The sequence below is a fragment of the Argentina silus genome, assembly GCF_951799395.1.
Source record: "Argentina silus genome assembly, chromosome: 21".
Lineage (NCBI taxonomy): Eukaryota > Metazoa > Chordata > Actinopteri > Argentiniformes > Argentinidae > Argentina > Argentina silus.
In genome coordinates, this window is record NC_139675.1 from 3,670,503 (window position 1) to 3,692,290 (window position 21,788).

Consider the following 21,788-nt stretch of genomic DNA (forward strand, 5'->3'; position numbering starts at 1 on the left):
TGACATTAGCTGAGAGAGAGTTCAGACCAAAATCACTGCCAGGTCTATTTATTCAGCTCTGATAGAGATCTCTGTTCCAGGCGCTTACCCTCCTCGCGTCACGAAAGTCGGGGAGAGAACAGAATGGTCCGGTGGTAAAAATGTCAACAGTTTTGAAGTGCTTCCTCTCTGCTTAGTGTATACAGCATACAGGCAACATGGCCACGCCTTACATGGTGGTGTCCCATGCATTGTTTAGTGAGGGGACAGAGTTTGTTTACGCTATCATAGGGTACATGCCATGCACCATAGCCTTCCGACAAGTCAAAATAGTCTGAAAATATATACACAAAGGAACCTTCCTCAAGCTTTCAGACTGCCACTTGAACTGGCTAACTAGCTGCCACTAGAACTGGCTAACTAGCTGCCACTAGAAAAGGCTAACTAGCTAACACTTGAACTGGCTAACTAGCTGCCACTTGAACTGGCTAACTAGCTAACACTAGAACTGGCTAACTAGCTGACACTTGAACTGGCTAACTTATCTTAATCGATGATGTAACTGCTGATGGTAGCAGCAGAACGTATTCTGAAGTGTACAGAAACATGCTTGAGGACAAGCAAATGCCTCCAAATTAACTGGATGGCGCTTCATCGCACCGTGAGACAATGACCCAAAGGCAGTTACTGCAGGCAGGATTATTAAGGATTATCGACCACATACTGAACATGAGTGCTTAATTTGGACATTATATGAATCTGTGACATTCATTTTGGCGCCCTGAAATAGGGGGACTGTGTGTGTAACAAGTGTTGATATTTCTACAGTGGTAGATAAATATAATATGAGCCACGGTAGTCTTGAGCTGCTCCAAGTTGCTGCAGCCTTGTAGGTTGACTGTGATGGTGGTTCAGAAACATCGCCTCGCCTCTCCTCTCCTCTCCTCTCCTCCCTTCCTCCCCCCTCCACTCCCCTCCCCTGGCTAGCAAGCAGGGAAACTAAGCTACCCCAGGCCTGTGGAAACTCACACAGCCCAGAGCCGCTGAGCTGCAGTCCAGTTCGGCCCTGCGGCACCACAGACAAGAGCCAAGGGGTCTACTAGGACCTCACACAAAATAAATACCCCTTTCAGCCATTTTGGGTCAAGATGAGAACCCGTGTGTTTGGCCTGTTTTCCATTTTTCCGTAATATTGCAGAAAGAGAGGGAGGGAGGGAGGGGTGAAATTACCTCCTGTAGCTGCGGTTCCTTCTTCTTTGCTGACATGTTCAGAAGCTTCTCCAGCGAACTGTAGTACTTCTCTGTTTCCTTCTCATACTTCTTTCTTTCCGTCTTTAAAGGCCATCACAGAGCGTGTAAAGCAGAGATAAGAAGCGGAAAAGAAAATGTTATCGTAAAATATTGGATTACTCTCAATTATTTCAATAAGAGGGAGCTGAGCTGGGCTGGCTGGTTGGCCGGCCGGCTGGCCAGCTATCTTTAGACCGGCTTTTTTTAATCAAAAACCGCCGCCCAACTTCAACAACGCGTTCAGAGCACACAGGATTGTGTGCTCATGTGTGATTATTAGATGAATAACACGCAGTGTCTAGAGCGCCATGTGCCATGATTTCATACCTTGGCCGAGCCCAGCTGTTCTTTCCTGAACTTCTCCAGAGGTTTCATCAACGTTTCTGTGATGTTTCTCATCTAGGAGATCAAGACAGAACAGGAGAGATACAGTCAAACAAACAAACAAACAAACAAACAAACAAACAAAGATTTATTAGCCATACAATCAATTGAATCAACTGTTGGAATGTGGTCATTCCCTCTCCCATCAATAATTACAATGGTTTTAAAACAGTAAACACAAAAAAAGATTGACTCAGTCTATGATATAGAGTACCAGTCAAACGTTTAGGACACACCTTGCCAAGAGTGTGCAAAGCTGTCATCAAAGCAAAAGGTGGCTTGACTTTGAAGAATCTAAAATATAAACCATATTCTGGTTTGTTTAACACTTTTTTGTTTACTACATAATTCCATAGGTGTTCCTTCATAGTTTTGATGTATTCAATATTAATCTACAATGTAGAAAATAATAAAAAGAAAAGAAAAACCATTGAATGAGATGGTGTGTCCAAACGTTTGACTGGTACTGTAGGTCTACTTCATCAGCTACAACAACACATTCCTCTGGAGGGTCAAAGGTTCACCAGTGTGTGTCAATGACACAATGACAGCATAAAGTGGCAATTGCCCAAGGTTACAATGTAACTTTGTGGGAAGCCACCCACAATAAAACTTAAATAAACACAGTAGCAGCAGTGGTAATAACGAAAATATTAAACGTTTCAGACGGCTGATCTCTGTGCTTTCGCTCTCTCTCTCCTCATCTATCGCTCTTAACTCTCCATCCATCCATCCATCCATCTCTCTCTCTCTCTCTCTCCATCCATCTGTGTCTCTGTGTCTCTCTCTCTCTCTCCATCCATCTGTGTCTCTGTGTGTCTCTCTCTCTCTCTCTCCTCCCCTCCCTCCCTCCCTCTCTCTCTCTCTCAACTAGCTGATTCCAGGGCATGTCAGGGCCTGCCTGCCAGCCAATCCCCAGCTCCTCTGCTGTGGGCTATGAAGTCATCCCGTTACGCGGTGCCCGTTCGGCTGATCAGCAGGCGTAGACTGGCCCCGGTCCAGCAGAACCACTCGGTCAGCTCACACTGTGCCCCCACTTACCGCTTACTAGAAGCTTAAGGAGAGTCATTTAAAAGGTTACAATACTACAGGCCCCATCTGTAGCGCACGAAAACAGTAGGTCCATTTCTACAGTATATAACATGTCGAGTATGTCCACCTTCCTGATAGGTAGAAAGTTCTACACTTTTTTTTTCATATGTTTTTAAGGGCATTTCAGCTTTGTTGGGATAGAGACAGTAGAGATTGACAAGAAGGATGGGTGAGAGAGAGAGAGAGGAGGGATGACATGCAAGACATGTCGAGGGTCGGAATCGAACCGGGAACCTTGCGATTATGTGGTCAGCGCATTAGCGTGCTACGCCACTAAGCGCCCGCAAGTTCTGCACTTTGACTTATGATATAGGACGTGTACTGACACAGGACGTGTACTGACAGAGGACGTGTACTGACAGAGGACGTGTACTGACACAGGACGTGTACTGACACAGGACGTGTACTGACACAGGACGTGTACTGACAGAGGACGTGTACTGACACAGGACGTGTACTGACACAGGACGTGTACTGATACAGGACGTGTACTGACACAGGACGTGTCGGGTTGAATTCAGAAAACATCATTCAGATTTTGCGTAACAACGTTACAGCCGAGGGTCTGTATGCGTCACAAAAAAAGATCACACGCTCTAAGTACCAAAACATCCACTTATGTACATATTTAAAAAAATAAAAAAATAAAGGAGGAGAGAATTAAGCCGGGAGGGGTCTCTGAAGAGTGAAACAGAGCCTTCTGCTGACACACACAGCTCTCTCTCAGGAGGGCGACATGACTCAACACGTGATGGTTGTGTAACCCCAGGGCATACCCCAGAGCCCCGTCCCTCACAACCAAGCCCGCCCACAGACAACAGCTTGACGACAACTTCCTCAATACCGCAGATTTGCAACAAATGCATTTGACTGTCGACAGGGTTTAGTAATCATGCATCGCAGCGCTGCTCTCCTGCAGAGCTGCTCTCCTGCAGAGCTGTTGGACTCCACTGACGGGCTGTGGCTGCTATGTAATTTCTCCTAGCGGTAAAGGCGTGTCCTTGTGTTTAATGATGTGGATCCTCTCCTCTGTCCACAGGAGTGCCCCTCCTCTCCTGGCGTGTGTGTGTGTGTGTGTGTGTGTGTGTGTGTGTGTGTGTGTGTGTGTGTTAGTGACCCTTGGACAGGTGCAGGAAGGTGGCTCTGCTGCGTCTGTTCTCTGGTGTTACGACACACAGACTCAGCTCATCTGGGCACCCGCTGGAGAAGTGTTTACTGTGAGCTCTGCTTGCTGTGAGCTGAGGGTACTACAGTAACATCCGCTGAGCTTGCTAGGGGGTGAATCGCACTCACACACACACACACACACAGGTATTTCTCCTGGATTCTAAGCAGGTTTCAACTGGTTGTGCTTACCATTAACTCTCTTTGGTCTTCCAGGTTCTTAAGGAAGTTGGAGAACTCCTGCAACGATTCATCTGAAGGACACGCAGACACACGCAGACACACAGACAGACACACAGACAGACACACAGACAGACACACAAGACGAAGAGAGACAAGACAAGACACGACGACACACACACACACACACACACACACACACACACACAGAGAGAGAGAAAGAGCGACAGAGAGACAGAGACACATAATAAGTACCGGTGTTTTCAGCTCTAAACAAGGACTTGGATATAATGACACATGGAGCACTTTAATTCGGTGGTAAACAAAGAATGAAAAAAAAAAAACTAACATTTACAGTCTGCGGTTCTGGGCTGGCAGGAGCCAACGGCGTGCTAACCAGAGAGCAGAGCGACGCCTCACTCACCAATGCACCTCTCGTCATCAGTCTTCGCGTCTCCGATGTACTCAAACTGGAACTCTCCCAGGCAGTGGGCAAACTTGCGCTGGGCCATGCCGAGCTCTGGGAGAGAAAGAATAAAAGAATGTTAAAAAGGCACAGTCGTGGTTCTGGGGTGGTCCAGTGGTACTAGTAGCATGGCCTGGGGTGGTCCAGTGGTCCAGCACCATGGCCTGGGGTGATGTAGTGGTACTAGTACCATGGCCTGGGGTGGTCCAGTGGTCCAACACCGTGGCCTGGGGTGGTCCAGTGGAACCAGTACCATGGCCTGGGGTGGTCCAGTGGTCCAGCACCATGGCCTGGGGTGATCCAGTGGTACTAGTAGCATGGCCTGGGGTGGTCCAGTGGTCCAGCACCGTGGCCTGGGGTGGTCCAGTGGTCCAGCACTGTGGCCTGGGGTGGTCCAGTACCATGGCCTGGGGTGGTCCAGGGGTCCAGCACCACTCCTACATCCGTACGTTGTCTATGACATGGGCTGCTGTATCTAATGCAGCCCAGGCAGTATTCACAGTGTTAGTGTGAGGTGATCCCCCCAGGTTAAGTCCAAGTTGTGTCCCCCAGGTTAAGTCCCATAGTCGTACATGTGGCCTGGGGTGGTCCAGGGGTCTAGCACCATGGCCTGGGGTGGTCCAGTACCATGGCCTGGGGTGGTCCAGTACCATGGCCTGGGGGGGTCCAGTACCATGGCCTGGGGGGGTCCAGGGGTCCAGCACCACGGCCTACAGTGCACACATACGCCCATGTCGGCATGGGTTAGAATCCGGCCCACGCCCTGCTGACATACCCTCTGCTCCTTACTTTCCTTCTCCACTGTCTCTACCCCTCAAATGAAAAATATAAAAGTGGGACTGCCCCACTCAAAAAACAACAACAAAAAAACAACAACTTAAAAACAAAAGAAAAAAAAAAGCCACAGTCCTGGATTTTTTTTCTGCTGTTCAAAGACGGTTTTAATGTATGACGTATATGCTGACTCCATGACTGACGGTACATTTGGTACAACCATCTCAACTTAACAGTATCATGACCCAAAACCCAAACAGACTGATTGCTTCAGTAAGAGAGGGATCTCAGATTTCCATAGCCACACTTAGTGATGTCCCTGCTCGCCAGGAATTATGCAGTCCCAAATGTGGCTCTGCACGTTGCCAAATCACTCAGATCAGTGAGCTAAACTCGACGGAGGCATGCAGGGCCCCTTAACCTGGGCGTAGTGATGACACATCGCTCAACACAAGTTTCCTATTATCTTCTACAGGCCTGGATCAAAGGCCACATGTTTCTTAGATGACTCAGGAGGCTCGAAAGTGGAGAATCAATTTCTCCAATTTTTTTATTGTGGAGCGAAAGTTCTTATTGAAGCACGAACGCTTCACACACACACACGAGAGACTGGAACGAATGATTTAACGCTCACCGTGGTTAACACACTCCGTCTGTCACTGACACACAGTGGTTAAAACACTCTGCAAACATCCTGTTAAACGTGCCAGCATCCTGTCCCCTATTCGCAGGAGGGAAACGCTGGTCTACAGTGACATAAACCGACACAGAGAACATGCAATCACGATGTGTTGGTACAAGCCCACAGTGAAGAGCCTAGCCTGCAGCTGATATTGACCACAACATTTGACCCTTTGACATAATTTTCCAGATGGAAAAAGAATGGCTTGTATATAGTCGACATGATCAGAGTAATTAGACTGGTGTTATTGAACAAAAATATATAATCGATAAAGCAGAGCAGAACACTCGCAAAAGCACAGCTCCGATTTCACGGGCCCGAGCATGACGTCCATGTGGAGTTTGTTTTTGTTTTTTTCCCAGGGAGTTTTTCCTCGCCACTGTGACCTACATTTTTCCTATTTTTCTTTTGCCTGGCTTGCTTTATGGGAGGGGGGGGGGGGGGGGTCTATGGTTCGGTGTTAGGTCATATTGTTTGTATTGTATTTGTTTGTTTGTATTGTTTAGTATTGTTCTTGTTGTGAATATTTGTCTATGTAAAAAGTGCGATACAAATACATTTGATTGAGTTGAACACATACTGACTCAACTCATCCCCACAGGCATACAGCATGACAAAGGTCTTGTGTAGCCTACAAAATACATCTACCTGTCTGAGAAGGAAGGGTTGTTTAAGACATGAGTTACAACCTGTCGGGGGCCAAAGACGAGACGTCATTTTTGTGTCCCAAGATACACATCTAAAAATGTAGACGTGTGTCAAAATTGCATGAGATTACGTAACCCTCGCTCCTTTATCTACCCAGAAATATTCACGGTGGAAAAAAAATGCTACATTTAAACGAGTTATTGAGCTCTGAAGTGTCAAAATGTCATTCAGTATAACAGTCCCTTGCTTAAATGTGTTTACACAAATGGTTAACAATGGTGCAGAGACTTCAAGGAGCACTGGCTCAGACATGTTGTGAAGAGCCAGAGACCATGCCTGTGTAAGACACTACAGACCTAGGGTGTGTGTTGGCGTTCTTTAAGCCTGTCTCCAAGCAGTGTGTAGGCTCCATTTCCTAGGGGTCGGTGATCTCCGGCTGATGGCCGTCCCATAGGGAAGTATGGGTTGTAGAATGCAGTGGGGGGGGGGGGGGGGGGTATTTTTAGACTGGAACTACAGGAGGTATCCAGATCTGCTGTATCGTTAGCTTGGGCAAATGGCTGGGTCTCTATGGGAAAAGAGCAGCTGGGCTTTAGCCTTTTGCTCAGATTCTGAACAGGCCATTGAACCCACCACTATGGAGATAGGAATCAGGAACTAACTTCATGTGATTATCATCAGACACTCGATGCACAACACAAACTCTTGCGTAACTCTTCAATCGTGTATTGCAAAAGTAGCCATTACATTCATTTGGAGGGAATGACACCGGGTCCATATCGATTATTCTATCCTCGACTACAAATGATTGAAAGCTTGACATCGTCATGACAACGCAGTCTGCTTTCCTGGGCGCTCTCTATAATATTTTTGGACAAAATGTGGGACATCACACACATTTCCTGTGTAGCAGTACTACCCCGGGTGATTAAGCGGCTTACACACCCACGCCTGGTCCAAAAGGCCTTGCTGTTAACCCCTCAGAGCTGGGCCTGCAGGGTGGGTGGGTGTGTGTGTGTGTGTGTGTGTGTGTGTGTAATAGGCTATACTGACGCCCAAAGCTTAATCATGTGAGCTCTGCAGCACAATGCCTGCTGGCCCGGGCACAAAAGACTTAGCCTCGCCCTGACTGACTGATCCCAAATCTGTTTTATCAATCACCTTGCGGTGTGTGTGTGTGTTTGAGTGTGTGTGTGTGTATTTGAGTATGTGTGTGTGTGTGTGTATTTGAGTGTGTGTGTGTGTGTGTGAGTGTGTGTGTGTGTATTTGAGTATGTGTGTGTGTGTGTGTGTATTTGAGTGTGTGTGTGTGTGTGAGTGTGTGTGTATTTGAGTGTGTGTGTTTGAGTGTGTGTGTGTGTGTGTGTAGGAGGGTTGTAGACAATACATGGATTCCTTGCTGATCTCATATCTGTTTCCCACCTCTCAAGCACAACAAGTAGATGCACTGTGTGACTGACTCCAGACCTGTATCTATCTGTGGTCCTCTGTGGCTCAGTTGGTAGAGCATGACGCTAACAACGCTTAGGTTGTGGGTTTGATTCCTACTGGGACCATATATACTGAAATGTATGCACTCACTGCAATGCAAGTCGCTTTGGATAAAAGCGTCAGCTAAATGGCATATATTATTATTATTATTATTATTATTATTATTATTATTATTATTATATTAGCTACTTGTCTCCCTTAGTCAGTCTGTATTGGTCATGTTGCTACAGGAAACAGTGAGATGCGTTCTGCACGCTGACATTTCCACTGAAGTCATTTGGCAGACACTTTCATCCAAAGCGGCTTACAATAAGTATATTTGTCTAAGTAAGTGAATCAACAATACAACAGTCATCGTAAGTGGTGATATGGATATGGTGAAGTGCCATCGGGAGTCACAGTGCTGGAGAAAGGAAGAAAACGTTTTCTTCTGTGTTGAATTTCTAGTTCTGGTAATGTAGGGTGTTGGGGGGTGCAATGCATTGTTTACAAGTGTTTGCTGTTCGATTTGGCCTGGCTTTAAATAGCACCTGCAGGAAGCATCCTGTCTTGCTCTTTCATCCTTTTCATTTAACGAGTGAGGTAATTGTTGTTGGGTTTTTCTTTTTTTTTTTCTTTTAGAAGTCTTGAGCAGAGCAGCAATGACGACACAGGATGTAACTGTGCAGAAAGTAGCCCTACTGTACCAATGCACTTCTAAAACTGGTATCAAAACATTACAGTAACAGCAGTAGTAGCCTATATTTGTCCACAGCGGGGCAACAAGCAAAGCAAAGCAAAACAAAAAGGACCCAAACATAGGCCTAGATCTTGGCTCAAAGGTCTGTGAGATTCCTCATCCAGAGACCAGTAAGCCTTATTAAAACCCTTCATTGAGAGAAAAATAAAAAAATAAATAATATTTGACTCCATCCACACCTTGGACAACTACTAATGCACCTTAGAGGTACCGTAGTAGTGAGGTGAACACGTATTCATAGACTGGCCTGTGTTATTACTGTGTTATAGGTCCTATAATTCATTTAGTGGTGACGTTGGTTGGAGAATGCTTTAACAAACCACTGATTTGGGGTCAGGAGGAATGTGACAGAGGGAGCATTATGGTATTGCCTCTTGGTTGTTAGGGTGTAATCAGACACAGCCCTTCGTGGCTAGGGGTAGCCACGGTACGTGACTAAATGACAAAGAAGAAGAGTGAAATATGAGAGTGGACATGAGAGTGACATTACACATGCATCACTGCACTATCTGGACTGTCATCAGACGGGGGTTGATGTGCTGAAACTTGAATTGTAGGAATTAAGATGTCTCGCAGTTCCAAAACCACTTTGTCAAGTTACAAGTTTGTTGTCCAAGCAAAATACAATTGTACGGCACACACCGAATAACTAACGGCAGTTCATAAATTCAACTACATAGTTTGAGAGACACACACCTTATACACACACCTTATACAAGAGACCTCAAAGACGTGGTGACCTGAAAGTGTTTACAATAGCCTTCCTGTCCACCAATCAAGTGGCAGATCGCAGTTTCTCGCTGAGTTGTTGCGAAGGCCCCTTCTTCATTGCTCCCATTGGGTGACAAGACAGACATGTTTGATTGCATCATCATTGATCAAATCTCCTTACAGACTGAAGGCCTTCGTGACTAGGGGCAGCTACAGTACGTGACAGTTACATAGGATGAAGAGTGAGATATGAGAGTGAGATATATCACGCACTTCACTGAGCAGCTACAGTGAGAAGAAGAAGAAGAAGAAGAAGATGACTCCTTATTTGGCCATGCAATCAATTGCAATCAATTCTCATCAATTGTAGGAATTTGACACGTGCACACCCCTCCCGAGACAACAAACACACTGCACACCCCCAAGGGAGAACAGAGCTCTGGACTGGAGCAGTTAGTTTAGCCTTGCTCAAGGGCACAATGGCAGTGGTAGGAGCCTTAGATATGATGCCAGTAACCTTCCAGTTACCAGCTCACATCCGGCTCCCCCCTAGGGTGGGGATCGAACCAGCGACCTCCCGATTGCTGGCCAGCCTCTCTAACATCTAGGCCACCTGCCGCCCCATCAGATGGGTTCATCAGATGGGGCTTGATGTGAGAAGAATGCAGCAAGCCCCAACCTCCGGAACCACAGCTCTCAGTCCCGCTCTTTCAGTCTGCCTCGCTGTTCCTACCACAAACACTCTACATAGCCTGCAACCTAAAACACATAGCTGCAGGCAAACAACACATTACTGTGAACTAACCTTGTTAGTTACGAGCAAATAATCATCAGCTGAGATTGTGCTCCACACAGATTTGAATGTCATGAAGTCAGCCAACCATAAACCGGTTCAATTATGCCAGTCGGTAGTTGCTGAGGTCACAGAACTTTCCGGTAACACTTTACATTAAGGTCACATTTGTAAATTAAACAATAAACCATTTACCGTGTAAACGCTTTAACAAACGTGACCTGAATGTAAAGTGTTACCAAACGTTCTTTGTCTGCTATGCAGAATAAACACCTCGGCTACACATTTCAGGTTCACACATTTCAGGTACACAAAAAGGTTGTTATCCAAAATAACTGCCACTCAGGAGAAGAATAACAGAGTTGTAGTCCTGGTGATGTAAACACACTTCATGTGGGAGTAGCAAAGTATGGGTTAGAGGTAGAGTATTGTCAAAACAGAGGTATGGCTGATACAAGCCAGACCATTATTTTGGTAGCAACACATATGTTGAACATAGCAATTTTCCTTGAATTGGCTGCGGAATTCCAGAATGAGTCCACACCATGAGGAGGAGTCGGAATATCAGAACTCTTTGTGTCCATCTCAATAGTCTAAACTAGCATCTTCGGGTGCACCTCAATAGTCTAAACTAGCATCTTCAGGTGCACCTCAATAGTCTAAACTAGCATCTTCGGGTGCACCTCAATAGTCTAAAATGAGCTTCCTCTCCCCTCGTCTCTTCTCCTTCATCTCTGCAACGATGGGAAATAACCAGACAGAGAGCAGAATTCTTCGGGTGCACCTCAATACTCCAAACTCGCATCTTTGGGTGCTTCTCAATCGTCTGACCTAGCTCCCTCTCCCCTCATCTCTTTCATCCCTCTCTCCTTCATCTCTGCTACGAGGGGAAATAACCAGACAGGGACGTGTTCCTGGTAGACGCCCAACAAGCTGTTATCACAGCACAACGCATTGCGCAACGACAGGGAGCTCAACAAATGAGTGACAACGAGGAGCATCCGATACGCTTCCAGGTCTCCCGGGTCGTCAAATCAATGCAGATGAGGCAGAGCCCTGGCCTCCTCTCTCCCAGAGTCTCATGAGCTGCGGTACGGCCGATAATCCTGTCAGGGATGTTCGGGCGCCGCGTGCGACCGGCTTTCATCCCATCACTGTCCTCCCTCAGGGCACCGCGCCGGATCTAACCTCTGAGGGTGCTATCAGTGTGTGCCAGCGATTGGGGTGCCAGCGAAGCTAAGCTAACCTCTGCTTCCTGATGGCAGCGTCACAAAGGGCATCGGTGCTGTCGCCTTCTGGTGATGAAGGCCCATCCAGATCACACACACCAGAAACACTGGCTGTGGTTCAATATGCACACTAGCCCTAGCACCCAGAAAGCATGGCCCAGATACAGGACATTGCTTCATTCTGTGTGGTGTGTTAGTGGTAGTGGATATTGGAGCCCAGGCGTATGTCGAGGTACTCAACAGAGCTCCATTGTCTTGTTACCTTTTGACGTATTCGAGAGACACGCCTAGCTCAAGACACCAGCTCTATTATTGGTGAAATCTGCCTCCGATCACTGTTGAATTAGATTAGTTCTGGTTGACTGACTATGGCTTAATGTCAATGGTGACGCAACTGAAAGTGCGCTTCATTGAAGCAGAAGGGGCCATTGAAAATGGATTCTCAAATCAAACATTCCACACCTTTGATTTCCCTACTGTACGTGCCGGGTCCTGCACATTCGCGTGCGTAAATATCTTCAGCAAATCGTGACAGTTTCACTTCAGCGGAAAAAGGCTAACGGTTTGTTGAGCCGCCTGAACTGCAGTGGAAAATCCAGGGGGCCGCCCCTCCCCACGTCTAGTGCAGGAAAACATGTTTTGACAACATTCCACGGGACACTGAGGACGCTTCAATACACTGCAGCCTATAGGCTACTGTATCATATAGGCTACTGTATCTTATAGGCTACTGTATCATATAGGCTACTGTATCTTATAGGCTACTGTATCTTATAGGCTACTGTATCTTTATCTGTAAATCAGGGCTCCAATAAGTACCATATCGGGCACAGTCAGATCAGCAGTGAAAAAAACAAACATCGCAGAATTCACGGCAGGAAGGGTGCTAATTGGCTGCAGGAAAGATACTGTGTGATGACACCCAGGCGGACACGACTTCCCATGGAGACATTCCACGGGAAGTCCAAAGGACACCAATAAAACATAACGCATTCTTTAACCACAGTCCAGATAAGGGAGCCTTGAAGACACGGGGTGGAGAGAGAGATACTGGGAGGCCCTCGTGGGCCACACCGACTGCACTGATGAGCCAAGAAGAGAAGGAGAAGGAGGAGGAGAAGAAGAAGAAGTGTGATACATGTGATGGTTATAGATAAAAAATTACGATGCAAATTAGGGCTAAATTTACAGAGAGAATTTTTTTTTTGTCAGTCTCTCAGACAGACCCAATGTGGACTGTGAGAGTTCCTTCCCTCTCTGATGAAGGGGTGGTGGGTGGGGGTGGGAGGGGGGTGGGGTCACGGAACAGGTCATCGTTTACAGTCAGAGAGTATACACTAGGGACAGTGATGTCATAGGGTTACTCTGCCATTCTCTTGATTAGTGCCATGTGTGCGCGCGGATCACTGAGGCTTACAGGGGAGCCCCTCCCATTCACACTCCGGTTACAGCCACAATCAATCACTCAATCAAATGTATTTGTATAGTGCTTCGTCAATAGACAAACGTCTAAAAGCGCTTTACAACAAGAACAATAGTAAACAATATAAAACAATAAATGCAATACAAGCAATATGAAGACCAAATTATGGACACCCAAAAAGCAAGCCAACGACTAACAAGCCATACTCTGGGCACAGGAGGCAAGGAAAAACTCCCTGGGAGGAAGAAACCTTGAGAGGAACCAGACTTCAAGGGGGACCAATCCTCCTCTGGCTGGCCAGGCGCTGAACAGAAAACTGAAGGTGGAATGCGGTAAAACAGTAGTGCAAGAGTTGAAGAGGTCAGTGGTTGTCGAACCCTGAGGAAACCCTAACCCAGTAAATACAATGCAAACAATGTGACCTAGCACCATGCCACAGTGGTGTACAGTTGTGTGGTGCAGGAGTGCAAGAGGATCTGACGGCATCTTTCCCTCCTTGATCCCCTCTTTCCCCTCCCCTCCCCTCTTTCCCCTCCTCTCTTTCCCCTCCCCTCCCCGAGGGGCGGGTAGCTGGAGGACGTGGGCCACTGTGAGACAACTAACTTCACTCCGCCATTACATAACACACCACACCATCACACTGAGGCATTCTCTTATCATATGTAACAAGAGAGAGGAAAACCATAAATACAGAACTGGCAAGCAGGATACATATTTCGGTCACTGTATAACTTCAACGCAATCGCACCACGGCACACATCAATGAGATACCATCGGGGGAGCACTAACAACCGTGACAGGCGAGAGGTCTGCGTTTCTTGATCCGAGTGATAGCTGTTATCCTACAGGACAAGACAAACACCATACACCGAGAGCCCGAGGCAGGAGTGTTCCCTGGCCCTCGCCTTCGCCTTTTAAAGAAAGGCATTTCAGTGAAAACCTGGAAACCGTCGAACTTCTAGCCTTTGTTAGAAAAGCCAGAGGCCCTCGGAGCATGAGTCATAGAGCCACAACCTTCCATTAATCTGATATCGCGGGCCAAGTTTCCTCTAACAGGAAAAACATGGGAAAAAGGCCTTGCGGTGTGACATAAACACTGGTGCCCTCATGCAGACCTTACACATCTTCTGACGTAGAGTGAAGACGCGTCTCTTCGGGCTACATCTTAACGGTCCCTCCTAAAGACCTCTTCACCCCCACTAGCCCCCTGTACAAGTTTCTCTCCTATTAATAGAAAAAAATCAAATAATAATCTTCTTCTAGCATTGTGACTGCCTATGGCCTCTGGTCTGAGCATTGATTACTTTATCTTATGATGACTGACGGACAGATGATTCACTTACTTCAACAAATGTATTTGTTGTAAGTCGCTTTGGATAAAGGCGTCTGCTAAACGCCATAAATGTAAAAACACAGCAACATACAAACACAGAGGACCGGGGAGACAATGACATCATCATTGTACCACGGCGCTGCGGTGGGAACATCAAAGCTGGGGGCCACAGCAGGTCTCTATCACCCAAAGGCCTGCAGCGGAAGGACAGAAAAAAAAAAAAAAAAAAAAAAAGATTGGCCTAAAATGGCGTGACATTGTTCCTGGGTGCTGTTCAAATATAGTCTCAAAGGCCACAGACACACACACACACCGAGGGAGAGAACTTGTCTAAGCTACAGGCTACAAAGGCAGGATGTAGAGAGAAAAGCTACAGTAAGCCTTCACCTTCGTTGCAACGGGGGCCCGTGGCATGTCACAACAAAGTGCCACAACGTGACGATGTGTTCCGACTTCACACTTATCTCCATCATCAGGATAATCCGGCTGCACACTCATCTTCCAGTCATTCAGAAAAGAGGGGGGCGGTTCTTGGTCCTAGTTTGTGTTGTGTTTGGGGATCTTAACACCAAACAAACAACACTGCTGCTGACTTCTAACCGCAACCTGTTGCCGTGACGTTTTTTTTCCCCCCCTGAACAGAGGGAAGTGAACCACACCCACCATCAACAATTCCCAATAACACCCAAAAGGTCCGATGACAGATGCGAAGTTTAATGTGTGCTGGATGCGCCTCCTCAACAGCCAACGAGCCTCCGTTCACGGCACAGCTGTTTAGAAGGAGGGGGGATGACTGAGACACAGGCAGCCTGGCGTAACTGAGGGGGTGGATGATGCAGCTGAATAACATAACAGTGCATCCTAATTGTTGAAATGACCTCACCTAGGGCTTAAGGGTGAATCATGGGTACTTTTGCCGCCTCACAGAACGGAGCATGTTTTCCGTGACGTTTTTAGGGAGTAAAGCTGAATTTCCTGAATTTCAGCCTCGGCATTTCCATCCGAGCAAATGATTACGCTTCATGGCAAATTGCAAATGGCTGGTATTTTGCGTAGGCTAATCAGGCCTAATCTAAAAAAAATATAATAATACAACTGTCACTCTACCATAAACTAAACAAAACAGCTGTCAAGTAGGCCTCGAAGCAGTGAAGCCTAACCATTCATCCTTTTGGGTAAGAGTATCAACAAAGCAACAACCCTCCACCCAACGTCCACATCACTTTCCTGAAATGGTCCATAAAAAGGCCTGTTTGGCGTCAAACGTTTACTCTTGAATATCCTCCCGGTCGTGTTATCAACACAGTTCACGATGTGTTCGTTGGCGCCTGTGCGAGCCGTGTGTTTGTTATGATTGCTACACGCCTATCAGATGTGCCACTTTGGGGTCAGAGCTGGCTGGTCCCAGGCCGTGACAGAGCGGACCGTGTTTACACGACCGTGCCTTTCCCCAGTCCTTCCTGTTCCACTCGGACATCTTTCCAGTCAGAATCCACCCGACACTCGGGCTCCTGCTGCAGGGCCCACCTTTTTCCTCCCCGGAGGCCTCCCTCGCTCCCTCTCTCTCCCTAGTTTGTTCCGACTGTGTAGTTTTTCTACCTCCCTCGTCTTTCACGGCTCGAGTCTTCATGACAGCCGCAGCATTACCTCATTTCCACCCTCAGGGCGCTTCAACATCAAAACAAGCCTGTCTGTCCCTCCCCTCCCCTCCCTCCCTCCCTCCCTCCCTCTCCCCAAGGCCTAATCATGGTTATCGGTATGGTGTCCTCAACAAGATGTAACGCCTTGGAGTTGCCATCATCCCCAGGTACCAATATTTCCAATGAGACAACGACTGACATGACTTTAATCTTGACTAATGCTTGAGTCAAATAGTATTATCCACCCCTCTTTAGTATGGTGAAACTGGTCAGACAGGCTTTATAAGCTAAAGCCTTGGGTGCCCATTCCTAGACCTCCGCACAAACCTCGGTGGAGGTTTGAGGCGGATATGGCCCTCGGGCACTGAGAAGCAGGTAGCCCTGATTGACAAAGGCCTCTTTGAAACACAGATTTCAGCCTCCACATACTTCATAAAGGGAAGAGGAGTTCAGACTGACCATATTAGGGAGGCCAACTAGTCTAAACCCGGACACCTGCACCATAAAAGAGAGCCATCATGGCGTCATCAAGAGCCGTCTATGCTGGTATCAGTTACACAGAGGTCTTCATGTTCCAAAGAAGGCAAGATGGAGAAGCGTTCCTCCTCCATGACCTCATGTCTGTGTTAATGCGATTTTAATGAAAGATTGAGATGTCGCTTTTTGGCAGAACCAGTAATGTGATTACAAGGAGCTGCAGCTCGCCAGAGCAAACCCTGGCGTACACTGTCCTGGTGTGTGTGTGTGTGTGTGTGTGTGTGTGGGGGGGGGGGGGGTACACAGTGACCTAGTATGAAGGAAACCTGCAGTGAAACAGGAGCGCATCCTCTGCCTGTTACTCATCCAGCGTGTGCACTTCCATGTCACGGCTCTGTCCTGATGGGGGGGGGGGGGGGGGGGGGGTGGGGTGGGGTTGAGGGGGGTACAGAGTGACCGGGTAGAGTTCCTAGTATGAAGGAAACCTGCTGTGAAACAGGAGCGCATCCTCTGCCCGTTACTCATCCAGTGTGGGCACTTCCATGTCACGGCTCCCTGGCCCAAGGCCCTGTTTGCACGTTTCCTTCCAGAAACCAAGGACTTTCCATCGCGGGACATCCTCCCAGGCTCAGTGAGTGGCTGGAGCGGGAGGCTCCGGGGGGGGCTTGGGATTTTCGACTGGGCAAGAGCTAGGAATTCCACTCGAGAAGCCAAAACGAGAGGATCATTCTAGGGTCGAAGGAAGGTGAATTCTTCTCCTAATGGAGTCCGAGTCGTTGTCTTTCTGTCACACAGGCCGACTGTACAACAGGCTTCCATCACTCAAGGCACATCGTTTAGACAGCGACACCAAAGCCTTTGACTGCTTACTGAAGCCGTGCTGTTAAATCCGCACTTTGTCAAGACAGCTTTTGATGTTGTCATAAATCTGATGACGGCGAATCACATGCAGCGAGGATTAAAACAGCTTAGCGAGCCATAATCAATCCCCCATATCAAAAACATGAGCTGGTTTCAATGGGGAATGAAAGCAGATAATTGTTATCTCCACGAATCACAGGAAAATCTCTCCTCTCGCAAACCACAAAGAGAGAGAGGAAGATAAAACAAGCCATTCGGCTCTGATCTTAACTGAGAAGAAAGTCAGGGACAATCGACCGTGCGAGTCTCACGAGACACACTGCTGTATTTTAACCTAGTTGTTCCAAGTCCAGGAGTAATTAAATCTGGGCTGTGACTCAGCTCCACCCAGAGAGACAGAGAGACAGAGAGACAGCGTGGCTGATCTGTATCTAGGCCGAAGCCAGCCCTGTGGAGCAGCTTAGGGCCATTAGTAGCTGGTGTAGATACCACATGCCACACTATGAGGACACTGTCTCTCACTCCAAACATAGCGGTCTTAACCGCTTAATAAGGACATAAAAGCAGCCAGGTAGCCTTGCACACTGCAGCTCTTCTGCCTGCATAAATAAAGTTGTTTTATTTCCACAGACGACAGATGACCCTCCGTTCAACCCATTTTGCATCAATTACAATCACATGCCCTTTGTCTGGACGTTAGTTAAGAGCAGTTCAAGCAGCCATTCGCGGCACATAATGAAATACAGTAGGTTTACAAAAACAAGCCATAGTTGATGCCTTGCCAATGATGTGTTTGCTTAACAGGGACATGACGCCCTAATGTTTTGCTCTGGCAGTTGGGTAACATCACCACTGTGTTGCAGCCATCCACACAACACAACACTAACATGGGAAGTTCTTATTACAGACCGTAATAACCAACACATTATGCATACTGTAGGCAACAACGATTTCACATTACAGCCAAGGGTTGTCTCACAATAAGATTGGTCTTGTAGCCAATCAGTCCAATTCTCAAGTCTGTGATAATAACAATCAAATAACTACATTTGTGGAGCCAGTGACCACAGGCTATCATATGCAAGCTGTTTTGCTTCAGCGCCCAGATGCACAGAGATGTTTGTATTCGTCTATGGAGTTTGGCTAGGCCTGCTCTTAATTAGCCTCTGAAACACTATATTTAGCCTGCCGCACAGGAGGTGAAGACGTTGACCTGAGCTATTCTAGGCTGCATCAACCACTGTCGTCAACCGATGAAAGCAACACTTAACAGGCTTGTCACTTCTAAGTGAGAGTAACAGTGGAGAGTCACACAAGACAACGTATCCTCCCTTGAACAGAGCTAGTACAATGCATGGTATCAGCTCTGCCTCTCACTAATATCCTCCACCCATTATATCTGAATACCAGAGGAGGCTGTGTTCCAAACAGGCCCCAGAGGGCTTTGCTGCTGCTGCTGCACATGGTGGTGGTTGCTGATAACTCCCAAAATGGCCTGCAAAACGGAGGCCTGTGAGTGTCACATGGACTCTTTATTTTTAGAAAGATTCTCCCTCTTCACTGGCTTTTTCCAAGAGGAACATCCAATATTTATCTTTTTACCTGTAAGTGGGGAGAAACATGCTGACATGTTATGAGGAGTTGGACAAATGGGCTGTAGGCTAGAGCTCTGTGGAGTGTCTTGAAATCTTCCTGGAAAGAGGATGGTGAGAAAATGACAAGCAGAAAGTTCCCTCTCTTGCTGTGTCAAACTAGTATCTAGGCCTAACCTTCTAGAGCACTGGATCAGTTCTATTGGTTAAAAAAAAACTAAAAAACATCTGTAACTCGGCTAACGTAATCGAGGTAAATTAGAATAGAATAGACCCGCATATTTTATTATTTATTTAAATGTCCTTACAAGGAGGCGGTTCTACTCTATCCTAAATAACGTACTCAACAGGTTAACGTCAGTGCTTTGTCTGTTGCTCTACTATGAATTGGGGACTTACAAGGCCTTACGACACAACACCTGAGTTTACAGGGCGCATGACAGGCCATACCCACTGGGCGAGGGAGCATGGAGATTAGGGTATTTACCAAGGTAAAGGTGTGTGCACAAATCACTCCATGTCGGAGGCGTTGGTTTAAAATTCGTCACTTTATGATTGACACATTCATGCACTGCAAACCATTGGTATTGAGTGTCAAAATACTTTGACCGCCTATAATTTTCCTTTGTTCGTTTTAACTGCAAATAATGTATATTCTGGCACTCTGCGGATAAGAAGGAAAAGATCAAGAAAAAAGAAAGGACGTTCACATCTGGAAATGTTGCGTGACCATGCACACTAATTGGGTTAACTGACCTCACCTGTCAACAACAGAAAACAAAAACACTAAATCTGGTTGTGAAACAAAGAACGCATTTCCTTCCATAAACTTGTACAACTAACGAACACAGCTGTTTCAGGATTTAAAACATTACACAGTTTCTGGAAGAAGGAAGGGGAAAAAACAACACAGGTTGTTGGGACTGTTCCTAGAGGAGCTGTCAAAATAACCATACAAACACACATCGTCAATAAATTCAACACAACGGCAACTAGTGAGAACTTACGCTTTGTTGCATTGATAAGATTCTTCCCATCCTTGTAGAGTTCTTTGATAAACCTGTTGGTTTTATCCAACTCTGCCTCGTGTGACTTGATTTTGTCCCTGAAGGTGGGACTGTCCAGGTAGCATTCGCTGAACTCCAGAGGGTGTAATCCCATTTTTGTTGAGTTAGCTAGCTCGGTTAGCTAGCATAGGACCTTGTGAAGCTGCTGCTGTGGAAACCACCACGAAGTGAACAGGATAGGCACCGTTAGCAACAAGTTGCTGGGTAGCCAATGGAAAGAAAAGTATAGCCAACGAAAAAAAAAAAAAGTCCTAACTAACTACTTAGTGTCCTACTATCATTACGTTTTAATAAGCAAGCTAGCTGGCTAACCAACTAGGCTACAGTTACCGCGATGATCCAGATAGTTTGTCTTGGTTGATCCAGCAGCACAGCGTGTGCCAGCTGGAAAATCAACGCACCCGTATAAAAGTGTGTTCCCTACGAGAACAGCTTATTTGTTAACCTTGTCCAAAGTAACGGTTAAGCAGTTGGCTATCTCGGTAGCTGAGAAAAGTTCATTGGGTAGTGTCAGTCAACATTGTAGTCCACGTCGTCCCAACACCAGTTTAGTGACAGCCGAGAAACTCCGTTAGTCGGTGACAGCTTGACAGCGGCGGGAGGCGTGTTGCTGAAGAGTCAAACTCCTCCCCAGGCAGAGAGGCAAGTCAATCAATATGACCCCACCCACTTACTATTGGACGACTTTTCACTTGTTCTTCACAGATGAACTTACAAAGTAATTATATGTTTCCCATGTGTTCCCCAGATTGTATTTTCCCCAAATGTATCGCTAGTGCAAATTGGTGGCATCTGCTGTTCATGATTACCCTTGGATTTCGACTGCTATTGCATGCGGAACCATAGAAACAGGTTTTGTTCCCCTGCGGATTTACTTAAGGGGCAGGTGTTTCAGTTTTAGCGCTCTCTGTGTTCTCTAAGATCCAATAGGCTACATTTAGCTCCATTAAGACTTCCGGTTTTGTTTTTCGCCGTTTTCGCAATATCAAAATAAAAGCTCGAGATGAGTGGAAAGTGATGGGATCACAATATGTTCTCTTTATAAAATATGTTATATTTTTGTTGACATAAGGACAAATTACCCACCATAATGTGTATACAATTTCGAAAAACTAAAACTGAAAATAGGCTAAATACCCCTAGGCTATATATTGGTGGTTCAGGACGATGGACAGCTAAAGTGTAGGTCAGAGCGTGTTAAAACTAAATCAATTCTGTTCAAAATGTTCTGACACTAAACGTTTATGTCCTCACCAGGAGCAACAGCGTCTGTGTTGGGTTTGGATGTCAAGGCACCAGAGCTTCCTGTGACTCCCGATGCTGTCTGCGTTTAGTCCCCAGGAAACAACATGGAATGCAGCCGCACCATCGAGGAGGCTGGGAAAGAGTTTGGAGCCGTCCTTCTGCAGTGCTGGTCAAATGTAAATCACAATCTTCATTGTCACTGACTAAATCCATCTACCAACAGACATTTCAATGTGACATATAACTGCCCATAATCACATGTAGATATGGCACAGGGCATTCACACATCTTGAACTGTCTCTGAAATTGAACTGAAGAATTGAAATTGCTTTAATGGGTTGTTAATAGTTACTATAACTAACAAGTAGTATCTAACCCAAACCCTCTTGATCCCTATTTACCATGTTTTAATAGTAAATCAAATTTAACTTGGGCGCTCTTATTTTGAAGAAATCCTCATTGACACGCGTTTAAATCCACCGGAAGTAGGTGGGAGGAGTTCCGCTGTTAGAGCTCGGAGAACACAAA

At 46.5% G+C, this 21,788-nt stretch overlaps 1 protein-coding gene across 1 annotated transcript in view; it reads right to left on the reverse strand.

Moving 5' to 3' along the window:
• arhgap10 (Rho GTPase activating protein 10) overlaps nucleotides 1-20,109 on the reverse strand; it is a gene marked incomplete at its 5' end in the record, with an annotated part of 57,288 nt that extends 37,179 nt beyond the window's left edge. The window contains 5 exons of the mRNA XM_083693228.1: nucleotides 1,210-1,311; nucleotides 1,597-1,668; nucleotides 4,102-4,163; nucleotides 4,514-4,609; nucleotides 19,956-20,109. Coding sequence (XP_083549354.1) covers nucleotides 1,210-1,311; nucleotides 1,597-1,668; nucleotides 4,102-4,163; nucleotides 4,514-4,609; nucleotides 19,956-20,109 — 486 coding nt within the window. The remainder of the gene's footprint in view (nucleotides 1-1,209; nucleotides 1,312-1,596; nucleotides 1,669-4,101; nucleotides 4,164-4,513; nucleotides 4,610-19,955) is intronic.
• Between the last annotated feature and the right edge of the window lie 1,679 nt (nucleotides 20,110-21,788).